This window comes from Saccopteryx leptura, chromosome 6 (genome assembly GCF_036850995.1).
Source record: "Saccopteryx leptura isolate mSacLep1 chromosome 6, mSacLep1_pri_phased_curated, whole genome shotgun sequence".
In the NCBI taxonomy this organism is placed as follows: Eukaryota; Metazoa; Chordata; class Mammalia; order Chiroptera; family Emballonuridae; genus Saccopteryx; species Saccopteryx leptura.
Window position 1 is genome coordinate 163,633,493 of NC_089508.1, and position 23,249 is coordinate 163,656,741.

Sequence of the window (23,249 nt, forward strand, 5' to 3'; positions counted from 1 at the left end):
ACGCAGCTCCTGGGTATCCGCAAGCACCTAACAAGTCCTACCCTCAAGTCCCAAACATCTAGGGTGCTGTCATTGATATTTTAATCATCCTAAGCTTCCCAAAGAGTTCAAGAAATGAAAAGGAGCTCCAGAAAAGCTGAAACGATGAAAAGTCAGGTACTGTTTCTCTTCCTGCTGTCTTTGTTGTGCGGGGCCATCTCCCAGCAGATCCAGTACGTGATTCCAGAGGAGCTGGCCAAGGGATCCAGGGTGGGGGACCTCGCCAAGGACCTGAGGCTCAGTGTCCAGGAATTGCCAGCTCGAAAACTGCGGGTTAGTGCGGAGGAATTTTTCAACGTGAGTGTAGAAAATGGGGATTTGTTAGTGAGCGGTAGGATAGATAGAGAGAAGATTTGCGGGAGAAAATCTGAGTGTGCGCTGGAATTTGAAATAGTCGCTGAAAACCCAATGAACGTGTTCCACGTGATTGTTGCAATTCAAGATATTAATGACAATGCACCACGTTTCATTGCAAAAGACATTGACTTAGAAATCTGTGAGTCAGCCATACCAGGGGTAAAGTTTCCACTGGATTCTGCGCAGGATCCAGATGTAGAAAGTAATTCACTGAAGGTTTACACCATCAACCCCAGTGACCACTTCTCTCTGTCAACGAAGGAAAGTCCTGATGGAAGTAAATACCCAGAATTACTGCTGGAAAAACCTCTGGACAGAGAACAGCAGAGCTCCCACCGCTTAATCCTGACTGCCATGGATGGAGGGGATCCTCCTCTAAGTGGCACCACCCAGATCCAGATCCAGGTCACTGATGCCAACGATAATGCGCCAGTGTTCAGCCAGAACACATACAGAGTTAGACTCCAAGAAAACGTTCCCCAGGGAACCTCTGTGCTGCGCGTGAAGGCCACCGACCAGGACGAGGGTGTTAATGCACAGATCACCTATGCCTTCCTTAATGCCCCAACAAGTACCAGCCTCCTCTTCCATCTCAATCCAAATACTGGTGACATCACAACCAATGGAACATTGGACTTTGAAGAGACAAGTATATATATGTTGGCTGTAGAAGCCAAAGATGGAGGAGTACACGCAGCTCACTGCAGTGTTCATATTGAAATCGTTGATGAGAATGACAATGCCCCAGAGGTGACATTCATGTCTTTTTCTAATAAGATTTCTGAGGACTCAGACCTTGGAACTGTTGTAGCCCTCATTAAAGTGCGAGACCAGGATTCTGGGCAAAATGGTCTGGTGACATGCTATATTCAGGAAGATGTTCCCTTCAAATTAGAATCCACCTCCAAGAATTATTACAAGCTGGTGATTGACAGTGCTTTAGACCGGGAGCAGAGAGCAGAGTACAATGTCACCATTACAGCTACAGACAAGGGGAAGCCATCCCTATCCTCCAGTACAAGCATCACCCTACTAATCGGTGACATCAACGACAACAATCCTGTTTTCCACCAGGCCTCCTATGTGGTTCACGTGGCCGAGAACAACCCACCCGGGGCCTCCATCGCCCAAGTCAGCGCCTCTGACCCCGATCTAGGACCTAACGGCCGCGTCTCCTACTCCATCGTGGCCAGCGACCTGGAGCTGCGCGCGCTGTCGTCCTACGTGTCCGTGAGCGCGCAGAGCGGGGTGGTGTTCGCGCAGCGCGCCTTCGACCACGAGCAGCTGCGCGCCTTCGAGCTGACGCTGCAGGCGCGTGACCAGGGCTCGCCCGCGCTCAGCGCCAACGTCAGCCTGCGCGTGTTGGTGGACGACCGCAACGACAACGCGCCAAGGGTGCTGTACCCGGCGCTGGGGCCCGACGGCTCTGCGCTCTTCGACACTGTGCCGCGTGCTGCGCAGCCCGGCTACCTGGTCACCAAGGTGGTGGCGGTGGATGCAGATTCGGGACACAATGCCTGGCTGTCCTACCACGTGCTGCAGGCCAGCGAGCCCGGACTGTTCAGCCTCGGGCTGCGCTCGGGCGAGGTGCGCACAGCGCGAGCTTTAGGTGACAGGGACGCGGCCCGCCAGCGCCTGCTGGTCGCTGTGCGCGACGGGGGACAGCCGCCCCTCTCCGCCACCGCCACGCTACTCCTGGTCTTCGCTGACAGCTTACAGGAGGCCTTGCCGGATCTTAGCGAACATCCTACGCCCTCGGACCCCCAGGCTGAGCTGCAGTTTTATCTGGTGGTGGCCTTGGCCTTGATCTCCGTGCTCTTCCTCCTCGCGGTGGTTCTGGCGGTCGCACTGCGCCTGCGACGCTCCTCCAGCCCCGCTGCTTGGGGCTGCTTCCAGCCTGGTCTCAGTTCTAAGGCTGGACCTGGGGTTCTCCCCAGTTATAGTGAGGGAACTTTGCCCTATTCCTACAATCTGTGCGTTGCCTCCCAATCAGCTAAGACAGAGTTTAATTTTCTCAACGTGACCCCGGAAGTGGCTCCCCCTCGGGATCTCCTTTGCGAAGATCCTTCTTTGGATGTATGTGCCAGTAATGAAGACCCCCAAGTCGCTTATGACTCCTCTTTTTCCTCACACGTGAGTTTCAGCAAACCTACTTGAAATTTATATATTGTATTTTATTCTCAGTGTGCATAATTAGTTTTGGTCGTTGTTCACTGTTCTAGTAATGGTAGTGGGAGCGGAGGTGTATTAGATGGCTGGAGATGGGTCCCTTCATTGCCCAGTACTCTTGGAGGATACCAAATTACTACTTCTCTGCGGGGTTGGCATTTCTGTATGGTTAACAAATCTTACTAAAGAAAGCTTTTCTTGGTTGTCACTACTTTTAGTAATAACACTACCCTTTCTTAGTTGATGTGTGATACTATTTTTTAAAGCTTTACTTTTTATAAATGTACCGGCAGATCTTTCTTCCTACGTTAAACTTTATGTTTGTCTCATTAAATACATTCTTCTTGTATTTGTTTTTTTTTTTTTTTTGCTGCAATGTGTATTTTTAATATTGCTTTCCAATCATTAAGTCTCTTAGAATTTAATGACCTTATCACATGTAACAAAGACTGTCAGATTTTGCATTTCAATCACTACCTTTGGGTCAACTTTACTCCCATTTCATAATCTCATTCAAGAATGATTTTAGCCTGATCTGTGGTGGTGCAGTGGATAGAACATTGACCTGGAATGCTGAAGTCACCGGTTAGAAACCCTGGGCTTGCCCAGTTAAGGCACATACAAGGCACTACCATGAGTTGGTGCTTCCTGCTCCTCCCCCACCTCCTCTCTCTAAAATCAATCAATAAAATCTTTTTTAAAAGAATAATTTTAAACCCTTCTTTAATAATTTGTCTTTATACCGGTTCTACTTTGTCACTATTATAATAAGAAATGTAATGAACATTTCTGCATCTAAAGCCTTTTTCATATTTGTTTCTTAGTATAGGTGTCTAAGAAGAGTACATTTTTTTCAAAATATCTCATTTTCCCTCCAGATCCCCAGAAATTTGTGGGTCCTTTGAAGATTGTGAGAAATATCTTTAATCTACTCAACAAAGTCTGAAGATTTAAAAACTCAATAGTTAGCCTGACCAGGCAGTGGCGCAGTGGATAGAGCGTCGGACTGGGATGTGGAGGACCCAGGTTCGAGACCCTGAAGTCACCAGCTTGAGCATGGGCTCATCTGGTTTGAACAAAGCTCACCAGCTTGGACCCAAGGTCACTGGCTTGAGCAAGGGGTTACTCGGTCGGCTGTAGCCCCCCCCCCCCAGTCAAGGCACATATGAGAAAGCAATCAATGAACAACTAAGGTGTTGCAATGAAAAACTAATGATACTCTCATCTCTCTCATTTCCTGTCTGTCTGACCCTATCTATCCCTCTCTCTGACTCTCTGTCTCTGAAAAAACAAACAAACCCTCAATAGTTAATGAACACTTGCTTCTGGTTAAAATTTATGAGTAATTTCCAGAAGTTAATTATTATGTGAGAAATAAAAAACTGGGTACTTGGTGCTTTATCTCAAATTTTCTCAGATTAGTAAATTACTCGTTTTCTTGACTAAGAGGACTATGAAACATGCCATGACAATATATGTACATCTACTAAAATGTTTCCTTTTGCTGGCTATTTCTAAAAATCAAAGCAAAAGTAAACTTAGAAATAATGGTAAAATAGTACCTCTAAATGTGTCCTCATGTGGAAAAAGATCACTGAAATATAGTCTGCTCTTTATAGTACTTCACTCTAACTTTTCTGTTTTCTTATCTTTGTTTTCTATTTTTAAGATTGGAGTTATTTACCCATTGTTTTAGGCTTTGCAGTTGCATTAGTTACTCATTCATTAAATAGTGAAAAACTATTTGCATGCATACTCTATGAAAGGTGGTTGTTCTAAAGTTTGAGGACACATTGTGAACATGATTGTCACAGATACAGCCTTTAGCCTAGAATTTTCGGTATAGAAAATTGATGAGCAAATTCTCTTTCCAAATATATCATTATATTTGGCAATCTCATTGACACAGGGGTAAAACTAGGTCTAGAACAGAATATACTTTTTGCAAGGAAACTAAAAAGTTACTTTAGGTTCTAAAAGATCAATTCCTGTGAGGAAACTTGCTTCTGAATAGGTTGGAACTAGAGCCCAGGCTTTCCACTCCCCAGACACAATCTTTTCACCCAGTTTCTTTTTCATTATTCAAGTCTATCCTTGTTCCTTGGGGGACAAATGTGTCTCTCACAAAATACACTGTACTGAAAATGAACTATGAGAGTAAATAATGCAAACAATTAAAAGAAGTTAAAAATTCTTAGCAAAAAAAAAATGTCATAATTTCTCTGAGAAGAGAAATTACTTTATAAGGCTTATTTGTGCAGGAAGATTTTTATTGTTTCTGGGATTTTATTCCAAATAAAAGAACGGTTTTGACTTTTATTCTTTTGAAAGAAATAAGATGCAGAAAAGAAATGGTGTATACAGGTGACGCTTTCTTTACCAAGAATAGATTGCAGTAACAGGTTAGGACTCTGAGTGTCGCTGTTCACCACTCTGAGAAAAGACAGCCAGGAATTTAATCCAAACCACAAGATTTCTGCATCACAAAGCACTGGCCCTGGGGCTTTACAGAAGCTCCAAACTGGACCCCCAGAGCTCCAGCGTCCAACGGTGAAAGCACATTATCTTGGACCACTAAGATCCTGGGACTCCTCAGGCCTGCACCGAGGGAGAACCCAAGCCCAAGCTTCTCCGCGGCGGGGCTGTAATGGCGGTTTCTCCTTGTCGCCCAGGCTGCAGCCGGCTGGTCGGGATCTGCCTTCTCCTGGGGGCCCTGTGGGAAATCCGGGCGGACCAGATCCACTACTCGGTGCCTGAAGAGCTGGACAAAGGCTCCTTCGTGGGCAACATCGCCAAGGACCTGGGACTGGAGCCCCGGAAGCTGGCGGAGCGCGGAGTCCGCATCGTCTCCAGAGGTAGGACGCAGCTCTTTGCTCTGAACCCGCGAAGCGGCAGCCTGGTCACGGCTGGTAGGATAGACCGCGAGGAGCTCTGTGATAGATCTCCAAAGTGTGTAGTAAGCCTGGAGATTCTCCTAGAGGACAAAGTGAAGATTTTTGGAGTAGAAGTGGAAATAATCGATGTTAATGATAACGCACCTAACTTTGGGACAGAGCAAAGGGAAATAAAAGTCGCTGAACATGAAAATCCTGGGACAAGATTCCCTCTTCCTGAAGCTTTTGATCCGGATGTAGGGATAAACTCCCTACAGGGTTACCAGCTGAGCTCGAACGTTCACTTCTCCCTGGACGTGCAAAACGGAGCTGATGGGATAAAGTACCCCGAGCTGGTGCTGGAACGCGCCCTGGACCGCGAGGAAGAGGCGGTTCACCACCTGGTTCTCACCGCCTTCGATGGAGGCGACCTGGTTCACTCTGGCACTACCAGGATTCATGTAACACTTGTGGATACCAACGACAATGCCCCCCTATTTACTCAGCCCGAGTACCACGTGAGTGTTCGGGAGAACACGCCCGTGGGCTCCCGAATCCTCACAGTAAAAGCCACTGATCCAGATGAAGGAGCCAATGGAGAGGTGACATATTCTTTCCGGAAAGTAAGAGATAAAATATCCCAGCTATTCCAGTTGAATTCTGTGACTGGGGACATAACAGTATTGGGGGATCTAGATTATGAGGACTCTGGATTCTATAATATAGATGTAGAAGCTCATGATGGTCCTGGTCTCCGAGCCAGAAGTAAGGTACTGGTGACAGTTCTGGATGTAAATGACAATGCTCCAGAAGTTATGGTTACATCTCTCACCCGCTCTATCCAAGAAACTTCTTCCCCAGGCACAGTGATTGCACTTTTCAATGTGCATGACAGTGACTCAGGAGAGAATGGCCTTGTCACATGTTCTATTCCGAATAATCTGCCATTCACACTTGAAAAGACCTACGGAAATTATTATCGGTTGTTGACACACAGAACTCTTGATAGGGAGGAAGACTCAGAATATAACATCACAGTAACTGCCACTGACCACGGAAATCCACCTCTGTCTACAGAAACTCACATCTCACTGAAGGTGGCAGACATCAATGACAACCCGCCTGCCTTCACTCATGCCTCCTACTCTGCCTACCTTCCTGAAAACAACCCCAGAGGAGCCTCCATTTTGTCCATGACCGCCCAGGACCCTGACAGCATTGAGAACGCCAGAGTCACTTACTCCCTGACTGAAGGAACGCTCCAGGGGGAGCCTCTCTCCTCCTATGTCTCTATCAACTCTGATACTGGTGTCTTGTATGCGCTGCGCTCCTTCGACTATGAGCAGGTTAGAGACCTACAACTACTAGTGACAGCCAGCGACAGCGGGGAGCCTCCACTCAGCAGCAACGTGTCTCTGAGCCTGTTTATTCTGGATCAGAATGACAATGCTCCCGAAATCCTGTACCCCTCTCTTCCCACTGATGGTTCCACTGGCGTGGAACTGGCACCCCGCTCCGCAGAGCTTGGCTATCTGGTGACCAAGGTCGTGGCAGTGGACCGAGACTCAGGCCAGAACGCCTGGCTGTCCTACCGCCTGCTCAAGGCCAGCGAGCCAGGGCTCTTCGCGGTGGGGCTGCACACGGGCGAGGTGCGCACTGCGCGGGGCCTGCTGGACAGAGATGCGCTCAAGCAGAGCCTGGTGGTGGCGGTCCAGGACCACGGCCAGCCCCCTCTCTCGGCCACCGTCACGCTCACCGTGGCCGTGGCAGACAGTATCCCAGACGTCCTGGCTGACCTGGCCAGTCTTCAGATTCCTTCACACTCAGAGGTCTCGGACATCACATTATACCTGGTAGTAGCGGTGGCTGCCGTCTCCTGCCTATTCCTCGCCTTTGTCATCGTGCTGCTGGCGCTCAGGCTGAGGCGCTGGCACACGTCTCGTCTGCTCCAAGCTTCAGGAGGGGGATTGGCAGGCTTGCCCGCCTCGCACTTTGTGGGCGTGGAAGGAGTGAGGGCTTTCCTGCAGACCTATTCCCACGAGGTGTCCCTTACCGCGGATTCTGGGAAGAGCCACCTGATCTTCCCACAGCCTAACTACGCAGACACGCTCATCAGCCACGAGAGCTGTGAGAAAAGCGAGCCTCTTCTGATAACTCAGGATTTACTTGAAACAAAAAGAGACCCAAGTCTTCATCAGGTGAGTCAGTCTTGCTGCACTGAAACATAGGCAGACAGCTGTGTCTTTAACTGCATCAGCTCCGGTTGTATGAGTGCCATGCCACATGAGGGCGCTTCTTTTTAATACTCGATGGCTTTAAAGAGAAGGATCAGATGACCCTCTGATAATGATGAATAATGATTGCTGCACCTAAAAGGTATTTGTTTTTTACTTGCCTTTGTAATCTTCATACAATTCTAGTTTCAGCAACAATTTAATTTTGTATCTATAACTACCTAACTTCTTTAAATGCCATTTTCCTTTAGGTCTTACTAAAAATATAGAAGTGCAAAATAGAAAACAATTGTGGAAATTCATATTAAAACATTCTCTCATATGAGGTGATTATTGAATCTGGACTGAGTGTTGTAAAATTTTTACACCCCAACAGATTTTGCTTAAAGTTTGCTTTTCTTTACTTCAAATATTTTTCATTACAATTAAACAATGGCAGTTTATAAATACTGGGAAAAATTTAACATTTAGATATAACTTTAACAGTGATGGTTTCTCAATTGGACTGGTATATTGAAAATATTTTGTTGCTGCAGTTTGTGAAATGCACCAGCAGTGACAGTGTGGTTCCTCTGGTGCACCTCTGTGATTATCAAAAATATTGCCCAATTTACTTCAATCATATTTCATTAGATTGTAAGCATGATTTTAATAATATCTAAGTTAACTATTTTGTCATCACTATGAGACCCTTCTCAATTTAAGGACACATAGCTTAGAAAGATCTTTCCTTTTTCATCAGAGGAGCCTCTTGTAAAAGTCGAGTAACTTGAATTCTGAACTGATAGGATTTGTGCTACTTAGTAAATAGGCCTCGTCCCTGTTCCTGCAAACTGCTCTCAGGTAGCTCTGTTACTTTGTGGCTCTGCGATGATTTAACATGGAGAAATATTTTGTGTGCAAGAGAGACGTGCCTGACCTGTGGTGGCACAGTGGATAAAGCGTGGACCTGGATCACTGAGGTCGCTGGTTCAAATCCCTGCACTTGTCTGGTCAAGGCACATATGAGAGTTGATGCTTCCTGCTCCTCCCCCTTTCTCTCTCTGTCTCTCTCTCCCCTCTCTAAAATGAATTAAAAATTTTTTTTAAGAGATACGCTACTTTTGTTCCTTATGCCTTTATTTTACTTATGTGAGTTAACTTGGAATTCATGAATGTCTAGGACTACACAAATTAGTGATATTTGGATACCTGGAAACTGTAGCAATAGATTGTGAATTATGTCTCAATTCAACTTAAGGAGAGTTTCAGTTCTAGATTGTTTTGTCTTCATGGGAAGTTGTGTGGTAATATATAAAGTAAATAAGAACGTGATATGATACAACCAGCCGGGGAGAGGAAATAGAAAATAACACATGAATATTGAGAATGAAATAATATCTGAGGAGAGATTATATACAATACTGAAGCTTTAAAATATCATATAATTTGGAAATATCAATTGACCTCAAGCTGGGTCAAACATATTTATTTGGATGGTAGTATTAGGAATACATTCCAGAATCAAAATGGTGCATATTTTAAATGCTTAGCAGAGCAGTAGATAATTTATAACCTAATAGCACATGTAAAGTCTATTTTTGTTTGAATGGGTACTGGGTTTTTTAAAAATATTATTTCTGAGTTAAATTATATGATGGGTTACTACATAGCTATAAGAAGTAAATGGAAAACTTTTTAAGGTACTGATGTGAAATGATCTTCAAATATAATGAATGAACAAAGCAAGCTGAAGAACATGGTGTATTGTATACTTCCATATATGTATAAAAGCAGGGGAGCACATTAATAAATTCTGCTTCACTACACAAAATATATTTCTGGAATAGCACACACAAAAAAGAATACTCATTTCTTCTAGTAGAAATGTGTTGTTCTTGAGAGCAGAGAGGGAAAATCTATAAAATATGCTGTATATATCATTGATTTGGGAAGTATATGAATGTATACCGATTTTAAAAACAAATAAATGCTCTAGAAGTCTGCAAGAGGAAAAACATTCTTTGCAAAACATTTAGAAGCCATTGGAGCAGTTTCACGGAAAATCCCCTGGGCGTCGCTGTAGGTCAAAAGAAGAGCGAGGAGATTTCTGAGACGCATTGGGGAACCTCTCAGAGGTAACTTCCTTCTCAAACCAGCCTCCCGGAGGAGGCCAGTACAGATTCGGTTACAGAAAACAAAAGCAGGAAAATTGCCCCTACCCCGGATTTTTGCTATCCTCGGAGGTCTTACACCTCCCCCACGGCTAAGGGGCAGAGCAACAGCGGAGGGAAACAGAAGATGAGGCCCAGCACAGAGAGGAGCAGCCCGGCGCGGTGGCGGCAGGTATTGTTGCCCTTTCTGCTGTCTTTGTTGCGCGGGGCTCTTCCAGACCAAATTCGCTATTCAATTCCTGAGGAATTGGCCAAGAACTCGGTGGTAGGAAACCTTGCCAAGGATCTGGGGCTCAGAATCCAGGATTTGCCGGCCCGGAAACTGCGGGTTAGCTCAGAGAAGGAATATTTCACTGTAGATTCTGACAGCGGGGACTTACTAGTGAGCGACAGAATAGACCGAGAGCAGATTTGCGGGAAGAAGCCCTTGTGTATTCTGGATTTTGATGCTGTCGCTGAAAAGCCACTAAATATTTTCCATGTAGCAGTAGTAGTGCAGGATATAAATGACAACATTCCCTTATTCAAACAGAGAGTGATTGACTTAAAAATTGGAGAATCCACTAAGCCAGGTAAAACATTTCCACTAGATCCGGCACTGGATTCAGATGCTGGTCCTAATTCTCTGCAAAGATACCACCTAAATGACAATAAGTACTTTGATCTCGCAGAGAAACAGACTCCAGATGGACGTAAATATCCCGAATTGATTCTGAAAAATTCTCTGGACAGAGAAGAACAGAATTTCCATCAACTGGTCCTAACAGCTGTGGACGGTGGGGACCCACCCCAAAGTGGCACCACCCAGATCCAAATCCAAGTCACCGATGCCAACGATAATCCCCCTGTGTTCAGCCAGGACGTGTATAGGGTCAGCCTGCAAGAGGGCGTCCCCCCAGGCTTCTCTGTGCTTCGAGTGACGGCCACCGACCCAGACGAGGGCATTAACGCAGAAGTCACCTACTCCTTTCATAACGTGGACGAACAAGTGGAACAGTTGTTTAATTTAGATAAAAGAACAGGAGAAATCACGACAAAGGATAATTTTGATTTTGAAATGGCTAATAGTTACACTCTTGGTATAGAAGCGAAAGATCCTGGGGATCTGGCAGCCCACTGCAGTATCCAAGTCGAAATTCTCGATGAGAACGATTGTGCACCTGAAGTGATTGTGACCTCAGTGTTTACTCCCCTCCCAGAGGATTCACCACCTGGAACAGTGATCGCCTTGATAAAAACAAGAGATAGAGACTCTGGAGAAAATGGAGAAGTTTACTGCCGCATATTGGGAAAGACAGACTTTACATTGAAATCTTACTCAAAGAACTATTACAAGCTAGTGACAGACGGGGCTCTGAACCGGGAGGAGATCCCGGAGTACAACGTCACTATAATGGCCACCGACAGGGGCAAACCGCCACTCTCCTCCAGCACCACCCTCACTCTGCTCATCACCGATGTCAACGACAACGCTCCTGTTTTCCAACAGTCAACCTACCTGGTCCATGTGCCAGAAAACAACCCGCCCGGAGCCTCCATAGCGCAGGTCAGCGCCTCTGACCCCGACCTGGGACCCAACGGCCGCGTCTCCTACTCCATCGTGGCCAGCGACCTGGAGCCGCGCGCGCTGTCGTCCTACGTGTCGGTGAGCGCGCAGAGCGGGGTGGTGTTCGCGCAGCGCGCCTTCGACCACGAGCAGCTGCGCGCTTTCGAGCTGACGCTGCAGGCGCGTGACCAGGGCTCGCCCGCGCTCAGCGCCAACGTCAGCCTGCGCGTGTTGGTGGACGACCGCAACGACAACGCGCCAAGGGTGCTGTACCCGGCGCTGGGGCCCGACGGCTCTGCGCTCTTCGACACAGTGCCGCGTGCTGCGCAGCCCGGCTACCTGGTCACCAAGGTGGTGGCGGTGGATGCAGATTCGGGACACAATGCCTGGCTGTCCTACCACGTGCTGCAGGCCAGCGAGCCCGGACTGTTCAGCCTCGGGCTGCGCTCGGGCGAGGTGCGCACAGCGCGAGCTTTAGGTGACAGGGACGCGGCCCGCCAGCGCCTGCTGGTCGCTGTGCGCGACGGGGGACAGCCGCCCCTCTCCGCCACCGCCACGCTACTCCTGGTCTTCGCTGACAGCTTACAGGAGGCCTTGCCGGATCTTAGCGAACATCCTACGCCCTCGGACCCCCAGGCTGAGCTGCAGTTTTATCTGGTGGTGGCCTTGGCCTTGATCTCCGTGCTCTTCCTCCTCGCGGTGGTTCTGGCGGTCGCACTGCGCCTGCGACGCTCCTCCAGCCCCGCTGCTTGGGGCTGCTTCCAGCCTGGTCTCAGTTCTAAGGCTGGACCTGGGGTTCTCCCCAGTTATAGTGAGGGAACTTTGCCCTATTCCTACAATCTGTGCGTTGCCTCCCAATCAGCTAAGACAGAGTTTAATTTTCTCAATGTGACCCCGGAAGTGGCTCCCCCTCGGGATCTCCTTTGCGAAGATGCCTCTTGGGTATCAAGTGCAAATCATGAAGATGGTGAAGGTCCATTTGTCTCAGATACTATTTTAAAGGTGGGTTTAAATCTTACTCATTTTCACTGTGGTTTCGAATGTTTCTTCACAAATTACCTATCTGGGGTAGGAGTCTCCATTTCATATTTGTCTTGTGGGTTGAATTTAGGCAGTTTTCTGCCTCTAATTATAATCTTATTTAACCAAATCTTGACGTAGTTTTCTATCCAATGTGTGAGATTTATTTGTTTATAATTACAAGGCTTACCTACATAAGATACTTCTCTTTCTTCCTCATCTTTACAATCCTTCTTCTGAATATGTATTATTATTGGCATATTAAGCTATTTAGTTCTTATTTAAGGTTTTTATTCCTAAAAGTTTAGTTTTACTTCCTCTTCAAGTTATAGTACTTCAGAGTAAAAAGTTCTCCCCATCTTACTGGTTTGGGGAAACTGGGAACCAAAGAAAGGAAGAGTTTTCCCTAGTGTCATGGCTTGTCAATATCAGGGCATGGTAGGACTGACTTGAACACAAGCAATATAAGTGTCTTTACAAGCTAAGTATTTTTGGATTCCAGATCTATTTTTTAAAGGATGGGCAAAGTTTGAGGTCTGCTGTGTCTGCTATTAAGACTTCATTTAAACCTTGGGGCTGGTGGCAGAGTGGATAGAGCCTCATCCAGGAGTGCCAAGGTAACAGTTTCATCTCGAGATTGCTGGCTTAATCCAATCCTGAGGTCGCCAGTTCGGTTCAAGCCTGGGTTAGGAAACCTAATAAACAATCAATGAATGCACAATTATGTGGAGAAATGAATTGATGCTTCATCCTCTCTCTTTCCCTTTCTCTCTCTAAAAAAGAATGCATTTAATAATAAGAGAAATATTTCTCATGCATAATAATAAATTGCTCTTGTGAAAATTGTACATTGCAAAATTTTTGTAACCTATGCTTATATTGTGTACTTAAAACTTTATTTTAAAAAATTTTAATTTATAGAAATAGAATATCTTCATTTCCTTTCATATTTTGTGAAAGTGTCATTAAGTAAAATTTGCTTCTCTCACTTAATGGACTTTCTGAAATGTCCATTTTTTTTAGTCATGAGGTTTTTCTTTTTCTGCTACCATATAAAAGTGATAACATTAAACATCTGTTTAAACAAAGAAAGTTAACTGGCTGCCTGCTCACTGCTAAGTTATAGAAGTGTATTTCTGCAGGGATGATGAACCCTTTCTTCTGTAGTGGTAGTCACTGTATGGCTTTCCTCCCAAGAGTCTGTCACTGTATAATGTCTAACTCCAATTTAGACATGATAATAGAAAAAAAATATAAGTAATGCATAACTAACCCAACTCAAACTTTCAGTCTACTATAGTATAGCCGCCATTTCTAGGGTGGAAAAACTGGAAACTTTCCAAAGACCTCACAAGTAATGAGATGGTTCCTTAATTCCTCCTGCATACGACAGCTAATACAAGTTGCATTACTCAGTAGGCCTTTTTACAAAGGTGCATTGAGAGCTAGACCTGTTTCCTTGGCATTCTTCTGTACAAATGGTCATGTTTTCACAAATATATTAATAAAAAGATGAACTCTTAAAAACCTACAAAAGCAAGAATTACAATGTTCTAATTTAATGGATTCAGTATAGGTAAGAGGTAAGTAAAGGACATAGGTTCAACAGCACATTAAATAAAATGTTTCTAAAGAAATAAAAATTTTTACTAATTATATTGATCTCGGGGTTGTGAAAGTCTTGCTATTTTGGAATTAAATCTTGAATATAAACAATGTTACACAGTAATACTTAAAGGGAACAGCAAAATTATTAGAAATAAAATATAATTAAACCTTTATGAAATAAAAACAGAATTGATGTAGTAACTGATTAGGACTCTGAGCGTCGCTGTTCACCAAAGTGGGGAAGAAGCTGCTAGTAAAATGCGACCCGACTCTCTGCTCCTTCCGCACTGAACACGCACAGACCGGACAAGGTCCAGGAAAAAGCTTTCCACCCGCACCCCTCTCCCATTTCCAACAAGGAATGTGTACCCTTTGGCTTTAAAGAAATAAGGAAACAGCAGGCTGGAACCAAGACTAAGAGAAAACTGGTCAGAGAGAAGACAATGGCGGATCCACTGAAGGGTTGGGGCTGCAGAGAGCTGCTCTTGCTCTTCCTGTTCCTGGGGACGCAGAGGGGAGCCAGGGCTGGGCAGATCCGCTACTCATTGCGTGAGGAGCTGGACAAAGGCTCCTTCGTGGGCAACATCGCCAAGGACTTGGGGCTGGAGCCCCGGGAGCTGGCGGAGCGCGGAGTCCGCATCGTCTCCAGAGGTAGGACGCAGCTTTTCGCGCTGAACCCGGGAAGTGGCAGCTTGGTCACCGCGGGGAGGATAGACAGGGAGGAGCTCTGCGCTCAGAGCGCGCAGTGTTTGGTGAGTTTTAACATCTTGGTTGAGAATAAAATGAAAATTTATGGAATAGAAGTAGAAATAATCGATATTAATGATAACTTCCCGCGTTTCCGCGATGAGGAAGTAAAAGTAAAAGTTAATGAAAATGCGGCCACAGGGACACGGTTAGTGCTTCCCTTTGCTCGAGATGCGGATGTGGGCGTGAACTCCCTCCAGAGATACCAGCTCAGCTCCAATATGCACTTCTCTCTGGATGAGAAAAGTGGAAGTGATGGACAAAAGTATCCAGAACTGGTCCTGGACCAGCCCTTGGACCGGGAGAAAGTGGCTGTTCACGACCTCCTCCTCACAGCTTTAGATGGCGGAGATCCCGTACTCTCTAGCACTACGCACATCCGCGTGGTGGTCCTGGACGCAAACGATAACGCGCCCCAGTTCACGCGATCAGAGTATAGAGTGAGTGTTCCAGAAAGCACACCTGTGGGCACTCGGCTGCTCACACTAACTGCCACAGATCCAGATGAGGGAATAAACGGAAAATTGACCTACTCTTTTCGCAATGAAGAAGACAAAATTTCACAGACTTTCCAACTTGATTCCAACCTGGGTGAAATTTCAACAGTACAATCACTGGATTATGAAGAATCCAGATTCTACCTCATGGAAGTGGTAGCTCAGGATGGAGGTGCTCTTCTTGCCAGTGCTAATGTGGTGGTCACAGTTCAGGACGTGAATGACAATGTCCCGGAAATGATTCTCACCTCTCTTGCCAGTTCTGTCTCTGAAGATTGTCCTCCTGGAACTGTAATTGCGCTGTTTAGCGTACATGATGGTGATTCTGGAGAGAATGGGGAGATAGCATGTTCTATCTCTAGGAACTTGCCCTTTAAATTGGAAAAGTCAGTTGATAATTACTACCACTTATTGACAACGAGAACCCTGGATAGAGAAGATATCTCAGATTATAACATCACAATAACTGTTATTGACCGCGGAAACCCACCCTTGTCTTCAGAAAACCACATTTCCTTGAAAGTGGCAGACATCAATGACAATCCTCCCAGCTTCCCTCACACCTCATACTCCACCTACATCCCAGAAAACAATCCCAGAGGCATCTCAATCTTCTCTGTGACCGCCTTTGACCCTGACAGTGGCAAGAATGCCCAGGTCACTTATTCTCTGGCCAAGGACACATTTCAAGGAACATCTCTCTCCTCCTATGTCTCCATAAACTCTGACACTGGTGTTCTATATGCATTGGGCTCTTTTGACTATGAGCAAGTTAGAGATCTGCAGCTGTGGGTGACAGCCAGCGACAGCGGAGACCCTCCACTTAGCAGTAACGTGTCACTAAGCCTGTTTGTGCTGGACCAGAATGACAATACTCCTGAAATCCTATACCCCACACTGCCTACTGATGGTTCCACTGGTGTGGAGCTGGCACCGCGCTCCGCAGAGCTTGGCTATCTGGTGACCAAGGTGGTGGCGGTGGACAGAGACTCAGGCCAGAACGCCTGGCTGTCCTACCGCCTACTCAAGGCCAGCGAGCCAGGGCTCTTCGCGGTGGGGCTGCACACGGGCGAGGTGCGCACTGCACGGGCCCTGCTGGACAGAGATGCGCTCAAGCAGAGCCTGGTGGTGGCGGTCCAGGACCACGGCCAGCCCCCTCTCTCGGCCACCGTCACGCTCACCGTGGCCGTGGCGGACAGCATCCCAGACGTCCTGGCTGACCTAAGCAGCCTTGAGTCTCCCGCCAACCACGATGACTCCAGCCTCACGTTGTACCTGGTGGTGGCGGTGGCTGCCGTCTCCTGCGTCTTTCTTGCCTTTGTCATCGTGCTGCTGGCATTAAAACTTCGGCGCTGGCACACGTCACGTCTGCTCCAGGCTTCAGGAGGAGGATTGGCAAGCGTTCCTGCCTCACACTTTGTGGGCGTCGACGGGGTGCGGGCATTTTTGCAGACCTATTCCCACGAGGTCTCCCTCACCGCGGACTCGGGGAAGAGTCACCTGATCTTCCCGCAGCCCAACTACGCAGACACGCTCATCAGCCACGAGAGCTGTGAGAAAAGTGAACCTCTTTTGATATCTGAGAAGATAAATGCAAACGAAGAACTAGAAGTTGTTCAGGTGAGTTTTCTTTTACTGTAGAGATGCTTGGAACATTTTCTTCACTTGTTTCCTCAATTATTTTTCTTCCACATTCAAAGAGGTTAATTATGTAAATAGTGAACTGTTATTTGCTTTATTTAGAGATTAGTTTAATTGAATTTGAAAATTGATGCTTCCAGCCCTGGCCGGTTGGCTCAGCGGTAGAGCGTCGGCCTAGCGTGCGGAGGACCCGGGTTCGATTCCCGGCCAGGGCACACAGGAGAAGCGCCCATTTGCTTCTCCACCCCTCCGCCGCGCTTTCCTCTCTGTCTCTCTCTTCCCCTCCCGCAGCCAAGGCTCCATTGGAGCAAAGATGGCCCGGGCGCTGGGGATGGCTCTGTGGCCTATACCTCAGGCGCTAGAGTGGCTCTGGTCACAACATGGCGACGCCCAGGATGGGCAGAGCATCGCCCCCTGGTGGGCAGAGCGTCGCCCCTGGTGGGCGTGCCGGGTGGATCCCGGTCGGGCGCATGCGGGAGTCTGTCTGACTGTCTCTCCCTGTTTCCAAGCTTCAGAAAAATGAAAAAAGAAAAAAAAAAAAAAAAAAAAAAAGAAAATTGATGCTTCCTCCATTTATTTTCAGATTAGATTTTGAGTATAGTGTCTTGTTTTTTCAATAGGTGAATATTTTAGAAAATCTAATTGATAGCCACAGACTTAAATGAAATGAGCACTTTATTATTTTTAAACAAGTATTTTAAAGTGGTTAAATGTAATCACTTTACCCAGACTTTCTTGTAGTCAGAACTGTTATTATCTTAATAGATTAGTTGTTTAATTAGTCCAAATTGTGAGATGTAATATTTTCTTTTAAATATTTACCTAAACACCAATAGCAAATGTTTCAGAAAGGATATTGTGTAATGTTGCCATTTTAGTATATCTTTTGTTTGCATGAGGAAATAATTTACATATTTGGATAAATCACTGGAAAGATACAGAAAAATTATTCATGAGAACTATTAGAAAAACATTCTGGCATTCTGAAATATGGACAGTTTGGGATACACCATGAAATTATTAGACATGTGTGTTTGTTGGGAGGAGAAATTAGTGAGGAGCCTTAGAATTGTGTTTTATTCTGTGATGTATTTTTAAATCTCCAAGATTTAGATACTGCTGCATTTATTAAATTCAAATATGCCACCACACACCCAGCATCTTCCAGTTATGGGTAACCCTTTCATTTTTCAGAATCAGTGTCTACCTGAATGTTTGCATACAATTCTGCTTTATTATGAGAGTCTAAGATTTGTGTTTGGAAACTCAATTCAACTTTAAAATGGTTTCAGAATTTAAACTTATTTTCTAAAGGCTGTGTTTATCTTAAATTAATAGATTTTTTGTAATACAATGCTAGTCTATGGGTCTCAAATTTCATGAGTATATGGAAGAACTATCCTATTCATTTTTGGCATCTGATTTACTAAAGATGATTTTCAGAATCTTCTCTTTAAAAGAATTTTCAATATTTTAAATTTCATGCTTTCAACAACTTGAACATCAGCTGAAAAGTATGATTAATAGGGGGATGGCAATAAAATATTAATGGGAATGAGACAAAAGGCTACATTACTCAACCACATGGAAGGTTTATTGAAACATTTAGTAATCTAAGACCACTTGATTTTTATTTTTAAAATACTTTTTAAACATTTAGTTGAAGGGATCCAATTACATTTATATATGGACAATTCTGACCTTAATGTAAAATGTTCAGACACACTGAATAGTGAATACATCCAAAGACTAACAAGAAAATCTGTATGATAGATACTGATACCATTCACTTTTACATAAAAACTCACTTTTTTTTTTTTTTTTTTCTGAAGCTGGAAATGGGGAGGCAGTCAGACAGACTCCAGCATGCACCCGACCCGGATCCACCCGGCACGCCCACCAGGGGGCGATGCTCTGTCCATCCGGGCGTCGCTCTGTCACGACCAGAGCCACTCTAGCGCCTGGGGCAGAGGCCAAGGAGCCATCTTTTGCTCCAATGGAGCCTCGGCTGCGGGAGGGGAAGAGAAAGAGAGGAAGGATAGGGGGAGGGGTGGAGAAACAGATGGGCACCTCTCCTGTGTGCCCTGGCCGGGAATCAAACCCGGGACTTCCGCACGCCAGGCCGACGCTCTACCACTGAGCCAACCGGCCAGGGCCATAAAAACTCACTTTTGCATTATTTTTAAAAGAAAAGGTGATAGATTTGGTATCTGTCTTATGTTACCTATTTTATGCAATGGAAAAAATACCTTTAACCCTCTATAGAATTGATAAACTTCAACAGACTTTAGATTGGTGTTTGGAAAACCAATTCAACTTTTAAATGGTTTCAAATTTTAAAATTCATTCCTCAGGGGCTGTGCTTATCTTAATAGATTTTTAAAATAAAATTATGGTCTATAGGTCTTAAATTTTATGAGTATATATCATGTATACGTTACATAATAAAATGTTTGATTCACACACTCTGAATGTATATATTATATATATTCTTTTAAATGTTTGAATCTTTAAGTTTCATATGTGTTATGAAAAGATAACTTTCCTGTATAATTGAAGTGTTCACAGGGTAGTAGAAAGACACTTGCTCAGTCATGTTTTGGAACAAAGTCTTGAATTGGTAGTGTCTTTTATATTAGTATAGAGATGCCAATGAGTTTCTGTCTAGAATCCTTAATACAATGAGCAGTTTATTTATTTTAGAAAAAGGAGCTAGGAGCAGGAAGCATCAACTTGCAGCAGTTGCTTCTTGCATGTGCCTTGACCAGGCAAGCCCAGGGCTTCAAACAGGTGACTTCAACATTCTAGGTCGATGCTTTATCCACTGCACCAGCACAGGTCAGGCACAATGAGTAGTTTAAGATGCTCTAATACTGTTTTACTGTAAATTCAACATTGCTACACACCTGTCAAATTTTGGGATGACAATACATTATGTAGGTTTAAAACACTATTTCTTTATGGATATTTCTAGTTTGAAAATAAAATGGAGAGTGAAAAACACCTATCAGGATTGTAGAAATTGGCATGCTTATTGATAAAAACATTGTCAACAACAAAGGGTTAGAATAATCAATATAATCTGGGGACCAAGGAAAAGTGGACAACATAGATTACTCTTTTGGGGACATATTATCATAAGGACTCATACTTCACCTTCATGATAAACAAAACTCACCACTGTTAAGCTACTTGAAAAGAAACAATGTAATTAAAGATGATGGTAATGTTTTGTGGAAAAATGAGTAGAATACTTTTTTTAATTCTTGCATTAACTAGAGAGAGAGGGGGAATAGAGGGGGAAGAAAGAGAAAAAAAGAGAGAAGCATCAATCCATTGTTTCACTTGGTTGTTTCATTTGATTTTACACTCATTAGTTGATTCTTGCTTCTTAAATAATCCCTGACCCATGATCAAACCAGCAACCTTAGCATGCCAGAATGACGCTCTATCCACTGAACCACTCGAGCGGTGCAAGTAGAATAATTTTTAAATTGTAGTCATTTAATTAAAAGTAGGCACTTGGAAACTAAGGAAAATAGAGTATCTTGCTTCTTACCATATTCTATTTTGTAAGGACAACCACTCTCCTTGATATCTATTAATTATTTTGGGAAGAAGATGATAAAATAGAAGAAAGTGGAACAGAATAAAACCAAAGGCTATGAGATTTATTACTTTTACAAGTTATAAAAAAAGAAAATAGAGTGGAATAATAATACATATCAAGTTGTTATTTTAAGAATTTACTCATTACACCTTCTGACATCACCAACACTGTCCATCATTTGTATTACTTTCTATATATTATTTTATTTGCTCCTCAAGTCTACTAAGGTAAGCAGTGAAGTTGTTATTATGACCATTTTATGACAGTGGAAACTAAAAGCACTACTATGCCAATAAATAGTTTCAGCAAGGTACCTCTGCTCTTTGATGAGTAAAACAATCACTTGATCTGGACGAATAAAGTTCACATTCAAAGAAATGGCAGTCAGATCGAAGGTATAGTAAATGTTTAAAATGCTATATCTTTGTTAAATGGGAAGAAAGAGGAATCATAAGAGTATGACTGCAGTTCTGAAGCCGAGACGCAGGGTGCCGCTGTCGGCTAGTACTGAGCGAAGTGGCAGCTCCTGCTGCAAACCAGTCGCCATCAGACCGCGGAATCGGGAGAACGGTGCACTCTCTCTCCGGCTCTCTGCGGAGGAGTTATCTATCCGAGAACCTGTGTGCTAAGACAAATCAAGGAATCACTTTTGCTGAGAGAATTCTTCAGAATCAGTAAGGCAAAGGCTCAGAAAGCGGAATGGGAAACCGCTGGGGTCTGCAGAGCCCAGCTGGGAGGAGGCGAATGCCTTTTCTCCTCCTTCTGCCTTTGTTCTGCCTGGCGCTCTCAGAGCCGATCCGCTACACTATTCCGGAGGAGCTGGCCAGGAACTCGCTGGTGGGGAAACTGGCCAAGGATCTGGGACTTGGCGTTGGAGATTTGCCTACCCGGAACCTGAGGGTTAATGCCGAGAAGCCATTCTTTACAGTGAGCAGCGAGAACGGGGACTTAATTGTGAACGACCGTATAGACAGAGAGCAGATTTGTGGCAAGAAGTTGACGTGTGTTCTGGAATTCGAAATGGTTGCTGAAAAACCTTTGAACTTTTTTCATATTGCTGTGGTGATTCAGGATGTCAACGACAATCCACCGACCTTCAGCCAAAATATCACTGAATTGGAAATCAGTGAACTGGCCCTAACTGGAGCCACCTTTGCCTTGGAATCCGCACAAGACTTAGATGTAGGGGTCAACTCCCTGCAGCACTACTACCTCAGCCCCGACCCACATTTCTCTTTGATCCAGAAAGAGAACCCTGATGGCAGTAGGTACCCAGAACTGGTAGTGAAAGCTCCCCTGGACAGGGAAGAGCAGTCCTGCCACCACCTGGTCCTCACTGCTGTGGATGGGGGTGAGCCTGCCAGAAGCTGCACTACCCAGATCAAGGTGGTTGTGGCAGATGCAAATGATAATCCCCCAGTGTTCACCCAGGACGTGTACAGGGTCAGTGTTCCAGAGAACCTGCCAGTTGACTCCTCTGTGCTAAGAGTGATGGCCACTGACTTGGATGAGGGCATCAATGCCGAGATCACCTACACTTTCATCAACGTTGATAAGGCAGTGAGACAACTGTTCAAGCTGAACAGTAAAACGGGGGAACTCTACACTTGGGGAGGACTTGACTTTGAAGAGAGAGAGCACTACACAATTGGCGTAGAAGCAAAGGATGGTGGACGTCACACAGCACATTGTAAAATACAAATAGATATATTGGATGAAAATGACAATGCTCCTGAGATAACACTGGATTCTGAATCCAAACATATACAAGAAGATGTAGAGCTGGGAACTGTTGTTGCGCTCATCAAAACACACGATCTGGATTCTGGATTTAATGGGGAAATCTTATGCCAACTAAATGGCAATTTTCCATTTAAAATAGTTCAAGATACAAAAAACACATACAAGTTGGTGACAGATGGAGCCCTAGATCGAGAGCAGACTCCGGAATACAACATCACCATTACAGCCACCGACAAGGGCAAACCTCCACTCTCCTCCAACAGAAGTGTCACCTTGAACGTCGCTGATGTCAACGACAATACTCCGATTTTCCACCAGGCCTCCTATGTGATCCACATAGCAGAAAATAACCCACCCGGTGTTTCCATAGCGCAAGTCAGCGCCTCCGACCCCGACCTGGGACCCAATGGCCGCGTCTCCTACTCCATCGTGGCCAGCGACCTGGAGCCGAGCGCGCTGTCGTCCTACGTGTCGGTGAGCGCACAGAGCGGGGTGGTGTTCGCGCAGCGCGCCTTCGACCACGAGCAGCTGCGCGCCTTCCAGCTGACGCTGCAGGCGCGTGACCAGGGCTCGCCCGCCCTCAGCGCCAACGTCAGCCTACGCGTGTTAGTGGACGACCGCAACGACAACGCACCAAAGGTGCTGTACCCGGCGCTGGGGCCCGATAGCTCTGCGCTCTTCGACACAGTGCCGCGCGCGGCGCTGCCCGGCTACCTGGTCACCAAGGTGGTGGCTGTGGATGCAGATTCGGGACACAATGCCTGGCTGTCCTACCACGTGCTACAGGCCAGCGAGCCCGGACTGTTCAGCCTCGGGCTGCGCACGGGCGAGGTGCGCACAGTGCGTGCCTTGGGTGACAAGGACACAGTCCGCCAGCGCCTGCTGGTCGCTGTGCGCGACGGGGGACAACCATCCCTCTCGGCCACTGTCACGTTGCATCTGATCTTCGCTGACAACCTTCAGGAGGTACTGCCAGACCTCAACGTCCGTCCTACGCCCTCTGATCCTCAGG

At 45.5% G+C, this 23,249-nt stretch overlaps 2 protein-coding genes across 2 annotated transcripts in view; both read left to right on the forward strand.

Moving 5' to 3' along the window:
- The first annotated feature begins 144 nt into the window (after window positions 1-144).
- On the forward strand, window positions 145-2,553 carry LOC136377217 (protocadherin gamma-B1-like). Its single transcript, XM_066343703.1, has one exon. It carries the CDS (start codon window positions 145-147, stop codon window positions 2,551-2,553), a length of 2,409 nt encoding a protein of 802 aa, XP_066199800.1.
- A 2,511-nt stretch (window positions 2,554-5,064) lies between these two features.
- The window catches only part of LOC136377219 (uncharacterized), a 143,134-nt gene continuing 124,949 nt past the window's right edge, over window positions 5,065-23,249 (forward strand). The window contains exons 1-3 of the mRNA XM_066343704.1: window positions 5,065-7,636; window positions 9,923-12,373; window positions 14,257-16,863. Coding sequence (XP_066199801.1) covers window positions 5,213-7,636; window positions 9,923-12,373; window positions 14,257-16,863 — 7,482 coding nt within the window. The 5' untranslated portion in view covers window positions 5,065-5,212. The remainder of the gene's footprint in view (window positions 7,637-9,922; window positions 12,374-14,256; window positions 16,864-23,249) is intronic.